Here is a 14,009-nt window from a genome sequence, read left to right as displayed (position 1 = left end):
TCTGAGAAAAGCATTTCACTTTCAGTATGTTTGAAGAAGCAGTAATGTGTCCTGATTAGCATGTAACAGTTTGACATTTAACCTAGAACTTGTCAGAAACATTTCCAGTGTGAAAGACTACGTGGTCACTTATGGTTGGTATTGATTGGTGCCGATGTGTCACTTTCTCTTAACCAGCTTTTTCTAGAGTTTATGGGGAAAAGAGTCTTGGAAGTTTCCGTTGCTTATAATGTGTGTGTGTAGATGGATGGATAGATAGATAGATAGATAGATAGATAGATAGACAGACAGACAGAGTGTGTGTGGGTAAGGAAGTCCATTCCCCGATGATTTTCAGACTTGTAAACATTTCCATTTGGATGTGGGTAGGAACATTTTGGCCTTTTGAGTTGTTTTATTGAGTAATTAAGCAGCTGAATTTTCTGTAGCTCATTCTCTATTGCTTTGGGAAAAAAAACATCGATAGAAAGCACATGTATAAATCAGTTCAGTTTTAGGGATATGAAGCAGATGAGTTACTTAGAGAAATTTAAAAACAAATACCGTATATACTTGTGTATAAGCCGAGTTTTTCAGCACATTTTTAACGCAGTTTTTGTGGGAAAATTAGGTGCCTTTCTGCTGATATTTGGGTCGGCTTATACTCGAGTATATATGGCATGTCTCTGCCCATCCTCAGACTTGTCTTTTAATTAATTAATTGTTACTGTTTTCCATTTAAATGACCAAGGAGCTTTTCTTTTGTCTCATGATGTGTGGTCCCTGGTTCCTCGTGGTTCTGAATGTGGTATTATGCGGTGTCACCCACACCCCTTTCACAAAATCCATGGTCGTTTTGAGGTGTGCCTGTGACAGAATGACTAGCAGAAGCAGCAGTGTAGCAGTGTGAAGAGTATGTTTAATCTTGGAGGCAAATTTGGGTTGAGATTTCATCTCCCATTGTTGACTAGCTGTGTACCCTTCTACAGTTAGATAACTTCCATCGTAAGATGTCTTGTGAGGAGGTGAGAGTTCCCTAGAACTGAGTGTACAGAAAAAGGTAATGTGAGGGCACGCACGTATTCTTGGGAGTGGTGAGCTGTAGATGGCCAGGGAGTGGAGACTAGATATTTATTTGTTGATGGATGAACGAGTGAGGTGTGAAACAGGAAGCTGTGACTTTAATTGTCAGTAAAGCAAGTACATATAGTGAAGTGGACAGTGGGTGCATTTATCTACCACCTGGTGTCCCTTAGTGTATGTTTGGAAAAGGGAAGTTGGAGGGCTTAAAAAAAAAACCCTTCCATTGTTTTATAAATAGATTTCAGCCTCCAGGAAGAAGCTTGCAACCAAAGGATGAGCTCAGTTGGTATAATAGGAGCCAGTTGTTAATCCTTGTACTCTGTTCTTTGAATATTTCCCGTGTTCTATTTGTAAACAGATATGCGAGCTGGAGAGGGCTGTGTCCCTCAGGCGCAGAGACTGGATATGTCCAGTGGGGGACGGAGCCGTGGCAGGGTGGGGAGATGTGGGGAAGCCTAGGGTAGATAACTGAAGTAGGTCTGTTCTTATATATAAAGGAGCTCCAAAAATCTCCATTATCTCTTAATTCCATTTCCTTGAAGATTTTGTGAAGACCTTGTATGCATCTGTAAGTTATTTTAAAATGTGATCTTTGTTTAGTTGTATCAGCATCTTGGGAGGGGAACAGAAGGAAAGAAGAGGGCAATCAGGAACATACATTTTTTAGCCATGCAAACACAAGCGTTTCTCTTGTGGTGTAGTTGTTGAGACTATGTTAGCTTGTAGTTTTATAGTAGCAACTTCCTGCTGATTGAGCCCTGGTGGCTCTGAGGCTAAGGCCCTCCAGCTGCTCCTCGGGAGAAACATGAGAATAACTGCACCCGTAAAGATCTATAGCACCAGAAACGCTATAGGGTGGCTATGGGACAGACTTGACCTGTGGGTGTGAGCACTTCGTGCTGATGGAGAGCCAGTTACAGAGCCAACTGTTCCTGATCTCAGATTTCAATTTCATCTGAAATTGCCTTCAGAGAGTCCTGGTGTGGCTGCGGTTTTTACCTTGAAACGCAGACTAGTGAGTTTCCTATGAAAAGAAGGAGTGAAGATTTTTTTTCCATCTCACATCACTGTTGCTTCCTTGGCTGTGAAGGACCAAGATTTCAGTCGACCTTCTCTGGGTCAGTTCTCTACCCAGTGCTGTACTGAGGGCATCTCAGCGGCTGCTCCCTGAAGCACGTGGTTATTCACTGCCCTCCAGGAACAAGGGGTTGGACTTGTGTTCCCTTGTTACTGCCACTCTCCCATTGGAGTGGGGCGGTTAAAGTATTGATTCTTTCCCAGGCCATGTCCGTGCTTTTTGGAGCAGCCTCCTGGTTTTCCCTTTCATCGCAGTCTGAATTCTGAGCCTGTGCAACCACAGCTAGTCCAGCATCGAACCAAGTCCTAGCGGCAGCAGGCAGTCAACCCCTGGGCCTTGTTGTTGATGTGGAGCACACGAAGGCCCAGTCCCCAGGGCTTTTCGGAAAGTTGATTGGTGCTCTGCAAAGTTTGTTGTCCTCGCCACAGTCTTTGTCCAGAGTGAGCCTGCAAATATTTGTTGAATTGGATGATTTCCCTCTCGGTCCCGTTTGTTTCCATGCTTTTTCTCGCTTCTCTCCTGACTAGATTGCTCTCTTGATGGCGCTGGCCTGTTGAACACACACCTGCAGACACCAGCTCACACTGCACACCAGCTCACACTGCACACCAGCTCACAGAAGGCGCAAAGCAACAGTTCTGCACTTCGAACTGTCTACTCAGAAATCGGCCATCTGTGTCCCCTCACCACCAAGTTTTCTTTTGGATCGCAAAGGCTATTTACAGAAAAGTAGCCCCTTGTGACCAACTTATTAGCACGCGAGACATTCTGTTGTAATTGATTTTGTGTCACACCTGTTTCTATTTTGAAACCGGTTTAGAGCATAATAATTTTTATTTTATTTTATTTTTTTTATATTTTTAGAGCATAATAATTTTTAAGGAAATGGGCGCTGTGTGGTAGGTACCTGTTTCTCTAGCTCTGTTTTAGTGTCCATCATGCATATATGTTTGAAGTTTCACTTGCATCATATAGATAGGAGCTATAAGGATACTGTTGAAATAAAACAGATTTAAAGAGTGAAAGTGCCATACATTCAGCTAAAAATCTATCTGGAGGATATGAGTTGTGGAGGCGTCGTGCTGTAGTTTGATTCAAGTGGTTTGAAATCGGGGAATGGAGTATTGACCTGCTGGAGTTTGAGTAGTGACCCGCCAGTGCTTTACCTTGGCATCCTTGGGCCCCTTACAGCAATACCAAACAATGCAGACTCAAGTGCCACGGAGCCCACGTGGACGCCTGACAGCCCTATTGGACAGGCTAGAACTGCCCCCGTAGGTTTCCGACACTCGACATCTTTATGGCAATAGAAGGTCTCAGTTTCCTCCCAAGGAGCAGCTAGTGATTTGTGAACAGCTCACCTTGTAGTTAGCAGCCTAGTTTGTAAGCACAAACCCACCGGAGCGTCTAGTTGACTGGAAATTCAGTGGAGGAGCTCTAATCTGATCAGTTCTCTATGTTAGATTGCTAGATCACTGTTGTCTTTGTTTTGAGAAGCAGTGTGTCTGAATTAAAAGTGATCTTTATTAATATTCAAGTAGGATTAAGCAAAACTCTTGTAAATTAGCGTCTTCAAAATGCCTAAGTTCTTCTCCTTCCTCCTTCCATTGCCTAGCTTGTGTACGGAGTACAGATCCAGTTTCCTTTAGCACCACCACCTTGCATATTGCTTGGCCGTTATTACTGAGCAGTACTTTTTCCTAGTAAAAGAATGGGAAAGAACTTCAGTTTTTATCTTCCTGTAGCTAAACCCTACGTTAAGAACACTATTCAGGTTACCACAGGTAGCGCAGACATTGGGCATCTAGATGTTGGAGTTAGGGACGATGATTTAGATGCCCTGTGAACGCCTCATTTCACCAAAATGTGTTTTCAGTCAACATGTCTTTTCGAGCTCCCCACCCCTGCCCAATGTGTATTATAAAGAACAAAGTGCCTTAGTGAGGAATAATGTAGTTCAAGATGTTTTATGAATAAAACATTTAAAATTTAAAGTGTTTATTTAAAAATCTTAATAAAATGTTACTAAACAGACCCAATTTTGGTCTGCAGAAAAAAACCAAGAATTTGTAATCTTTTCATTCAGTTACACAATATGTGCAGTACCTTGAACTCTATATTGTTCACAACTTTGCCCACTGGTACTGAGATGGTCAGGGGGAAAAAACCTCACCTCTCTCGTGCTCTTCAACATTATTGTTTCTATGGTTTTAATTTAAGACTTAGACTTAGTTGTCATAATGTAGAAGGCAGTATTTATCCTCAAGACACAGGAAACATGTTGAGAATTGAAAACTAATGCTGACATTTTTAGTATCTGCTTCTGATAATTCTTCCTCTTACCATTCATAGAAGAACCTTTGACAAGAGTGTCCTAGAAGGTGGGTGGGGGGTGTCCGGTGTTATTATAAAACAATGCCTCACAGAATAGCCACTCTGAGCCCCGGAGCTGGTCCAGATAAGGTCATGTAGCTCTGTGATGCTGCACCTGCCTAAAAGCCTGCTTGTCTAATTGTCTTTCCAAGGAGTTTATCCTTGGCTCAGCCCTGGTGGATTGCTTGCTCTTTAGATGTCAGGGGTTGGGGAGGATGAAGGAAGTATTAAGACCTGAATTTGGCAGTCTCTTTACCGGATATCTATTTTAACCCTCACTGAAGTGAATTTACATAAAGCCCAGCTGTGTATAATTTTTTCTAAATTTAAAATTGATTCCTACTACCATGGGGACAAGAGCATCAGCATGTCGTTGAATTTATGGTCTTGCTCTCCTGTGTCTGGATATCCTGGCAGATTAGAGTTCCGTTTCCTTTGGATAACAGGAAACAGCTGGTGGCGAAGCTCTCACCTGTGGAATGGCCACTGGAGTCCCTATTTGTCCCGTGTGCCCTCCCCCACCATAACATTTTATAGTTTAAACAAAGCAGAAACCATTGTAGCAGGAAACCACAAAACGGTGTTAAAAACCAAGAGAGAATTGAGAGAACATGTTCCTCTTCCCAGAGGTACCACCTGTCAGGAGAAAGCTAAGTGTGGTGCTAAAGCAGCTCTTTGTCCTCTTCTCTGGCATAGCTTCCAGGCTAATTTTAGAACCTGCAATGGTGAATGAGCACGATTGAAGTTGATCTCCAAATTTCCAGCTCAGATAAGGCAAGGGTGGGGGTTGGCAGGGGTTTGTTGATGCTACCGTATGGCTATAACCCCTTAGTGTAGTGGTTGTGTATTTCTTCCTCCCTGTGACTTGTAAAGATGAACAGTGCTGAACTTTAGAGTTACATCAATACCTTTCCTGACTCATTTCCCATCACTCCCTGCTTGCACTTAAAAAAAAAAATAACTAAAGAACATTTATTTTTGGCGAGGATTTGTATCTTGAGGATATAACTAACTGTTGTGACCACTCCCACCCCCACTATCATCTTGCGGAAGGGTTAATACCGTGAAGGTTCTAAAGTGGTTATGAACATGTGGAAGATTGGGAACTAATATGAACTGACTAGGAACAGTTTTCTTGTAAGCCATCTTAAAAATGTTTAAGTAAAAAAAAAGAAAGAAAAAAGAAAAGGGGAGGAAGTGAGGGAATCAACAGGAAGTTCAGGTTGAACACATTCACTCCTGGGTACAGTGTCCACACGACGGACACAGGACTACTATAATACAACCCCCACTATAGCACACTGTGCACCGCTGTGTTCCAGGCCCCCCCTCCCCAGATGCTTCCAACTCAACTATTTCCCAGCCTGTTCCCTGCTTGCACTTTTTATTCAGTCGTGGTCCTTAGCAGCTCAGGGTGCTGTGCTGTGCCTTTGCACATGCTGGTCCTTCAGCTCTACTCTTTTCCCCATTTGTCCACCAGCGAGATTTGGCTCGAAAGTTACCCCTAGTAAGCCTTGTCGGGCCTCCCATCGACTGAGAGCATTCAGTGCTCCTTGCTGGCCCTGGTAATCATCTTCTTGCACTTACTGTACTGTAATGTAACGACCTGTTCACAATTATTTTTTTCCCTTCCTAAGTGGACAGGGTCATGCATTGTTAGTCTCGAAAGTTCAGTAACTAGCTTATAGAATGAAAAAACGCTTTATTATCGAGTCTTTCTGTGATTATTCTGCCACTGAAGTGCCCTGCAGGTAGAAATCATTGATAGACACTTGCCTGAGTTTGGGACAGTTACCACCTATTTATTTGGGCTTGAGTGGGTATGAGGAGTGGGCTTGATTTGTTGTTGTTGTTGTTGATTTGGAAGCCTTGCTGTTGTGAATGACAAAACAATAGCAACAAGAAACACATGCCAATTAAAGTGATAGGTCTGTCAGAACCAGGCACTTGGTCTTTAGATCACCGAGCTAACATGTTCAAGAGAGTTTGCCGTATGAGCCAAACCCAACCCAACCCATTGCCATCACGTTGATTCTGACTCATAGCGACCCTCTAGGACAGAATAGAACTGCTCTTGTGGGTTTCCAAGGCTGTAAATCTCTATGGAGCAGACAGTTTCATCTTTCTTTGACTAGTGAGTTCCAACCGCAGAACTTGGGGTCAGTGACCCAACATGTAGCCCACGATAACCCCAAGACTCCATAGTTTGCAAAAGAGGCACCTGAGATGATGTTGGAACAATTTTTGTTCTCTCTCTTCCCTTCTCCAGGATAATTTTATTAATAGTGAACACCTGTTAAGGCTTTCTCTTATGTAACGTGTGGGTGTGGTTAAAAAATAGGATTGTAAACAATAAGACCCAAATCCAGAAGAGGAAATGGCACCAATACCTAAACTCTGAACACCTGGCTTATGCTATGGAAACCCCAAATCCATTTCCAGGGTCCCTACTTGTGGATTGAGCCCCCAGTGAATCCCCAATCCCCACAGGCAAGGAATGTGAACAGCTCCCACGCCCGACAGAGAACATTGTCAAGAGGTTCTTCATCTGCATTTAGACTGGAACATAGCTCTTTGACATTGAGCTCCCATTGGATCCACTTTGAATGTCTCCTAAAATTTTAATATTGTTGGCTGCTTAGATTGAGGTCTTTCACTGTTTTATATGATGGTTGCTGCTGGGTCCTATCCTTCCCCCTACCCTCACATTTCTGTTCTTTGCCCTTGTTTCACATGTTTTTCTGCATAGGGAAGCCAGGGTTTATGATGACAGTAACTGAAATAACAAGGTCCTGGGGGCAGAAAGAGGAGGATGGGCAGTGGGAAATCAACATCAGTGAGTACAAGAAGGAAGAAAATGTTCCAAAGTTGATGATGGTGCTGATTGCACGACTCTCCTTAATATTCAGACTGCGCCTGTGAGTGTCCCAGTCTAACTCTTTACAGGAATAGAAAGCCCTGTCTTTCTCTGGAGGACTGGCCGGGCATTCCGAACCGTGCAGACCCACTGCCCACTGTGTAACTACTATATCACCTGGGCTTCCTATTGTTTCAATAGCTGTAATTCAACACGAACTCTTACAAACCAAGGAATCTCTGAATAATGCACACAGGTCATAAGCTCAACTTCTTCTTTAAAAAAAAATTTTTTTTTCATAAGCTCAACTTCTTACTGCAAAGTTGGTGATGTGAGTTTCTTGGAAGAAAGGCCTGGTATTTAACTTTTGAAAAACTGGATATTGAAAACCCGGAGGAGCGCAATTTTACTCCTTGAAGTTTTGCTTGGAGACACACAGGGTCCTTTCTGTAATCTGCAGAAATAAGTGAGGTTAAAATTTTTAATGTTTATTTCTCCAAATTCTTTTCCAAGGTGTTTTAAGAAAGGAGCAGAAAACCATAAACAACTCAATGAAAAGGAACCTTTCCTTTAGCCATTCATGGTTTTCAGAATGCTTTACGTAGTAGACAGACTCCCATTTAGCCCCAGACACCTTATGAAGTGGCAGTAGCATCAGCGTCTACTCTGAGCTTGGCAGTGCACTCTTAAGTGCTGTACCTGAATTATCTCTCAATTCCCCACCGACCTCAGGCTTGTTTGTTAACTCTCCACATAACCTCCTCCCCTCCATCCCCCTATGCAGTTCCTATCTCTATAGATCTACCTATCCTGGATTTCATAAACAAAAAAGCTTACAAAACAAAACAAAAACACAATCATATAAAAGCTTACAACGGAAACAAACCAAAAGCATTGGTATACTATGGCTGACTAAATCCCATCCACTGCCCCTTTTTATGCATAGTTTCAGTGAACCATGGGCATGGTCATGCATACCATAACATGGCTCCCACAGACTTATTCTTTGGCCTTTGGAGAAAATATTAGCTCACCCTCGAAATAGACACCACTTTTCATTTAGTGGTGTGTCATCTCTTTTTGGTCGTTGCTATGGTTTTACATTGATTTGCTCAATTACAGTGGTTGGTGGAAATGCTTTCTGTCCTCCCAAACCAATCAAACAGCCATATCACTACAGGCCTGAGTTTCAGTGTGTGGTCCTGCTTAGTGACTGAGTTTCTGTTTGGCCCTTTGAAGGCAGTGTGAATTTTAAGAATTCCAAGACTTCTGTTACTGTTAACTTATCCAACTATTGTGTGACCGTTAACCTATTGTAACTGATCTGCCTGGCCAATGCTAGCACATTCTGATGATGGTTTCCACTCTGCATCCTATGAAGACTAAACTGATCATTGATATTAAGAAGCAGGAGAGATTGTAGCTGGTGGCTTTACTTTATTTGACATCCCCTTCATAGCTGGGAGTTGGGGGAAGAATTCCAATTTAAATAATCAAGAGTTGCATTGCATTTCAGTATCTTTTGTTGATACAAAGTGAATCTGTGTCTTTATACAGCAACAGACTTATTTGTTTCCCCTTATAGCACTGTAAAATAAACACATGGAAACTGGGAGAAGAATAAAAAACTTACTGTGCGTCTGCTGACCATTTCACACCCCCACCCACATGGCATGAATCCTCAGTACTTCACCTTTTTGCTATGAGCAATGGATTGGCAATGATATATAAACCATATCATTTAAGCCCTTGGATTCTTGTAGCCTTTCAAGTGTTAGGCAACCTTTGTAGTATTGCTGTGTCTGTTATTTATTGTTTTGTGCTATGTAGAAGCAAACTTCTGACTTCATAATTTAATAATTTAATCTTTGAAAGACATCACCCCCAAGTTGTGGAATGAGGGAACATAGGCCTGTGTAAAGGGATAATATAAAATACAAGCCACACATTCCCATCAAACCTATTCCCACCTATAGTGACCCTATAGGACAGAATAGAAATGCCCACAGGCCCTAAATCCTGACAGAAGCAGACTGCCACATGTTCTTACCTCAATGGCCGGAGCTTTTTGAATATAATATAGCAAGTCACTAGCTTGTATTCACAGAGGTTGCCTCATTCATAACTAGCAAAATTAGTTATGAAGTAGCAACGAAAATAATTTTATGCTGTGGGGTGTCACCACAACACGAGGAGCTGTATTAAAGGTTGAGAAGCACTGCTGTAAAGAGCTTCTGTATAGCTAAAGTCATCCGTACTGTATCCGTTTCCATTGAGATTTCCTCTGCTGGGTGGAGAGGAAGACTTGAGAAGGCTGCTCATCAGGCACATTGGTTCTTAATGTGCAGTTTCTTTGAGTCCTGTATCCCAGGCAGCTCTGAACAGGACCCGGGGAGCTTATTAAAAGACCTGGGGGGCACAGGGGCCTTCATTTTAAATAAGTGGAAATTTAATGAGTTGAACCACTACTCAGCTCTCTTTTTTCCCCCTTCTTTTCCTCTGTTCCTTCTATTTAAATCTAATGGACTTGGAAACAACTTCACTTTTCTAAGGGATTTGGATATTGTGTATTTGCTCCAGTGACTTTTGGTGTGATTTTTCTCCTGGGGAGCTTAACACCTACTGGCACAAATCATGCACTGAAAAAGAGGGAAGGAGTGTCCTGAGCCAGGAGGTCAGGTGTAGTATGGGGGTAGTGAACCCAGAGTAAATGGAAGGTGGGGGGCAGCGATAATAAAGGAAACTCATTCAGTGTGGAGGAGTCCCTGGCTGTCTTAGCTGTGTGTACTCAAAGAACATGACGCCTATGACCTGCACCTGGTTGGCGGTGATTGGATTTAGAAGCCAGGAAGTAGTTGTACTCCCCACCCCACCCCACCCCACCCCAAAGGAGCCTTGGTGATGTAGTAGTTACGTGTTGTGCTGCAGTCTCCATGGCCAGCAGTTTGAAACCACTCCTCAGGAGAAAGACTGGACTTTCTACTCTTATAAACAGTTGGAAACCCACAGGGTAGTCACTATGACTCAGCATCAACTCGATGGCAGTGCGTTTGTTTCCTTTAAAGTGTGTGTTAACCCTCTGCTCCCTTTTCCCCCCATGAGACTTGGTCGCAGACATACACAGAGCAAACTGGCAGCTCTGTGAGGATTTTAGTATTGAGAGACTTGTGTGTGTTCGCTAAGGCATTGCCCTGGTTTTGTCAACATTGTCATTGATAGCCTTGAAATGTATTCTGTTTGGATTTTCATTCATTATGATGAGGATTTTTGTTATTGTTGTTGATGTGTTAGATCATAAAGTATGAGAACTTTTATCTTTTTTGCATATATTATTTAATTGACTTACCTCTCACACATAGAGAGGAGCCCCCTGGTGGTGAAGTAGTTTATTTATTGGGTTGCTAACCATAGGGTTAGCAGTTCTAAACCACCAGCCAGCCCCTCGGGAGAACGATGTGGCTCTCTATTCCTGTAAAGTAGTGGTTCTCAACCTCTGGGTTGTGACCCCTTTGGGGGGCATGGGGGCGTGTCGAACGACCTTTCACAGGGGTCCCCTCATTCATAACTAGCAAAATTACAGTTATGAAGTAGCAATGAAAATAATTTTATGGTGTGTGTGGGGGGGGTCAACACAACATGAGGAGCTGTATTAAAGATACATTTGGGGCCACGTTTCATGGAAGCACAGACTTTGGTGAAGTAGAATGTCACAATGTACTGACATCCATTCATGTGCAGAGACTCCTTGACGGCTTGACCAGGAGAGCCCCTGCTGTTTATCTCTGGGACCAACATTACATACTTGTTTGTTTCATTTCAACTACTTGAGCTGGAAAGACGGAACAGCACACCTTCCCTGAAGTTCCTCCTTGGATGATTTTGAGAATTCATTTCAGAAAGCAACCAAGAAGAGATGTCAGCTACTAACTTGTAGTATGGGGACAACCTTTCCTTGCTGTAGCCTTCCTCTCTGGGAGAGGGGATGAGAGAGAGGAAGAGTGCAGCAGTGTGGGAGTGGTCCTGTGCCCTGTGCTCACCCTTCCCCCTCACCCCAGAGCTCTGAGGGGAGGGAGTGCTGGGGTCCCAGGGTGAGCAGCTGTCTCTGAGTTTGGAGAGTTAGGTAGAAGTTTAATTGATCTTATACTTTGGTGTTTTGGCAACAACCTTTTATACTTGAGTATAAACCCACCCGGAATATCAGCCAAGACACCTCATTTTACCACAAAAACTGCATTAAAAATGTGCTGGAAAATATGTGCTGAAAAACTCGGCTTATACACACGAGTAAATATGCTGTTGGCTAGTGAAACTCCGTTAGTAGCAGTGAAGCTTTCTGTCATTGTTTTTAATAGAAGTCTCTTCCAGCTTGAAGAGACGACGTCTGAGGGACAGTGAACTCTGCCATCTTTCCTCTTCCTGTCTTCCCAAACCTGTCACACAAAACAAGCAAACAGCACGGGTGTGTTGTAACCTGACTCCTGATTGTAATCAGAATAGCTGGACTTAGTGCCTAGGGCTTCAGGTGGGGTTTAAAAATTTTTTTTCATACAACCTTTGATATTTTGCTCATTTACTTCTCCTATTTCTGTTTCAGTATCCTGGGTCATGAAACTTAGTCCACAACATGCTCCATTATATGTGAGTAAATCATGAAATTTCTTTTGGTTTTCTAATTATCTTTGCTGTTTATGTGTTATAATAAATCCGCAGACCCTAATGTGGAGATGTTAATTTGGATGCGTTTAGCCGTCTTTACACAAATGTATTGCTATAGTAGATTTCAGAAGTGAAGTGTAATCTCTCAAAACCTCACCAATTCTGGCTTACTGTGGCTTTACAGCACAGTTGTGGCACCTGGGTGGCATGGTGGTCAATGTGCCAGGCTGCCACCTGCTGGGTATGCAGCTTGAAACTACCAGCTGCTCCTGGGAATAAGACTAGGCTTTGTTCTCCTGTGCAGAGTTACAGTCTTGGAAACCCACAAGGGCAGTTCTTCTCAGCTCTCAAGGATTTCAAGAAGCACAGTGACTGGTGGGGTCAAACCTGTGGCAGCAGCCCAGCTTGTGACCAGTGCGCCTCCTGTGTTAAATTAGGCACAGGCATGTGATACCTGCAACACTGAAGCAGTGTAGATAAGATGCACATATGAAACAAGTAAGATACCTTCTTTGGTGCCTCAGTTTTTTACTTGTGTATTGCTGTAAAAGTGGTCTGGGGATTTTCCCACTACAAGTATTCCCCAGGTTTTTGAAATTTCTCTTTATGCCTCGTTGCTTTTATCATCGTTATCAAAAGCAAAAAACCCACCACCATTTAGTCAATTCGGACTCAAAAACAAACAAAGAAAACAAACTCATGGCTATTGAGTCAATGTTGCCTCATTGTGACTGCCTGTGAGTTTCTGAGACTGCCACGGGAGTAGGCAGTCCAATCCTTTTTCCGAGGAGCTGCCCCAACACATCACACCACCTGGGCTCCACTGTGATACAGCATAGAGACCCTATGATAGGGTTTCTGTGGTAGTTACATATCTGTTGTCAACTTGAGGCTAAGAGTGAAGGGGTGGAGTTTAGCCTATCAATCAGGTCGCAGCTTGATCTCATTTGGAGGCCCTAAGGAGATAAATAACTCAGTGGAGGCGGGACACACACTTGCTCTCTATGAGACATGCTGGTTGACAAGCCACATGGAGCTATGCTGATGGCAGCCAGAGCTTTGGAGCTGGAGGAGCCACATGGAGACCCACGCCAGTGCTAAGATGCTTCTACCACCACTGGATCCACAAGACGTCTCACTCAGTGGCCTGTGATCGACCTGCATCCGGCGTCATTGTCTGTTTCATGAGTCTAAAGAGGAATTTTTTTGACTAATATTGGACATGTGGGCTAATATTAGACTTATGGACTTGATCTGGACTGGGCTGGGATGTTTCCTTAATGTATAAATTACTCTCTATCTAAAGCTCTTTCCTATACACATATAAATGTCTATGAATTTGTTTCTTTAGTCTCTCCAGACTAGCACAGTTTTCAAGGCCATGAATCTTTACGGAAAAGTAGTCTCCCCTTCCTTTCTCAGAGTGGCAGGGGAGTTTGTAGTTGGCAGTCTGATGCTTACCTGACACTGTCCCTAGGGAAAGACCTTCATTATACCTTTTTGGTAACTGAAATAAATTGAAGAGGATTTTTACTTTTGCCAAAAAACAAAACAAAAAAAAGTACAAAGAGAAATGAGCTCTTAGTGTGTGTTTTGCAGCTTAGCTCTTACACAGGAACCACACTCAGCATCGAGCTGCCATCCTTTTGAACTGTATCTGTGAACAGTGTATGCGAGTGTTCGTTTAGATTTTATGTGTTAGTTGGGGTGATTTGGTGGGTTATGTTTTGGGGTCTTGGAATGTTCAAAAATTTTCCCAAGTGAATTAATGGTAATTGTTTCCTCTCTTTATACTTTATGCTTATATAAGTTTTCATAGGAACATTATTTTCAGGTAGTGAGGGAACCTGCCATATTGTGTTACACTGCTTTGCAACGAGGTGGCAATCCATGACTGACAAGGTGTGCCACTGACTTTGTTTACTTCGCACGAGGGAATTAAAGACAGGATGGGTCGATCAACACACGAGGCTGGGAAAGGCA

The 14,009-nt window shown here is 42.9% G+C and overlaps 1 protein-coding gene across 7 annotated transcripts in view; it reads left to right on the top strand.

Moving 5' to 3' along the window:
• AKAP13 (A-kinase anchoring protein 13) overlaps nucleotides 1-14,009 on the top strand; it is a 375,367-nt gene that overhangs the window by 77,973 nt on the left and 283,385 nt on the right. The window contains exon 2 of one of the 7 annotated variants that reach the window (XM_075557873.1): nucleotides 11,965-12,008. The exons of the other annotated variants lie outside the window; for them this stretch is intronic. Within the exon in view, the coding sequence (XP_075413988.1) occupies nucleotides 11,976-12,008 (33 nt within the window). The 5' untranslated portion in view covers nucleotides 11,965-11,975. The remainder of the gene's footprint in view (nucleotides 1-11,964; nucleotides 12,009-14,009) is intronic. 7 annotated transcript variants of the gene reach the window in all.

The sequence above is a fragment of the Tenrec ecaudatus genome, chromosome 9, assembly GCF_050624435.1.
Source record: "Tenrec ecaudatus isolate mTenEca1 chromosome 9, mTenEca1.hap1, whole genome shotgun sequence".
Taxonomy (NCBI): Eukaryota; Metazoa; Chordata; class Mammalia; order Afrosoricida; family Tenrecidae; genus Tenrec; species Tenrec ecaudatus.
The sequence above is the reverse complement of the archived record's forward strand: the minus strand, read 5'-3'. Positions and strand labels throughout refer to the sequence as shown.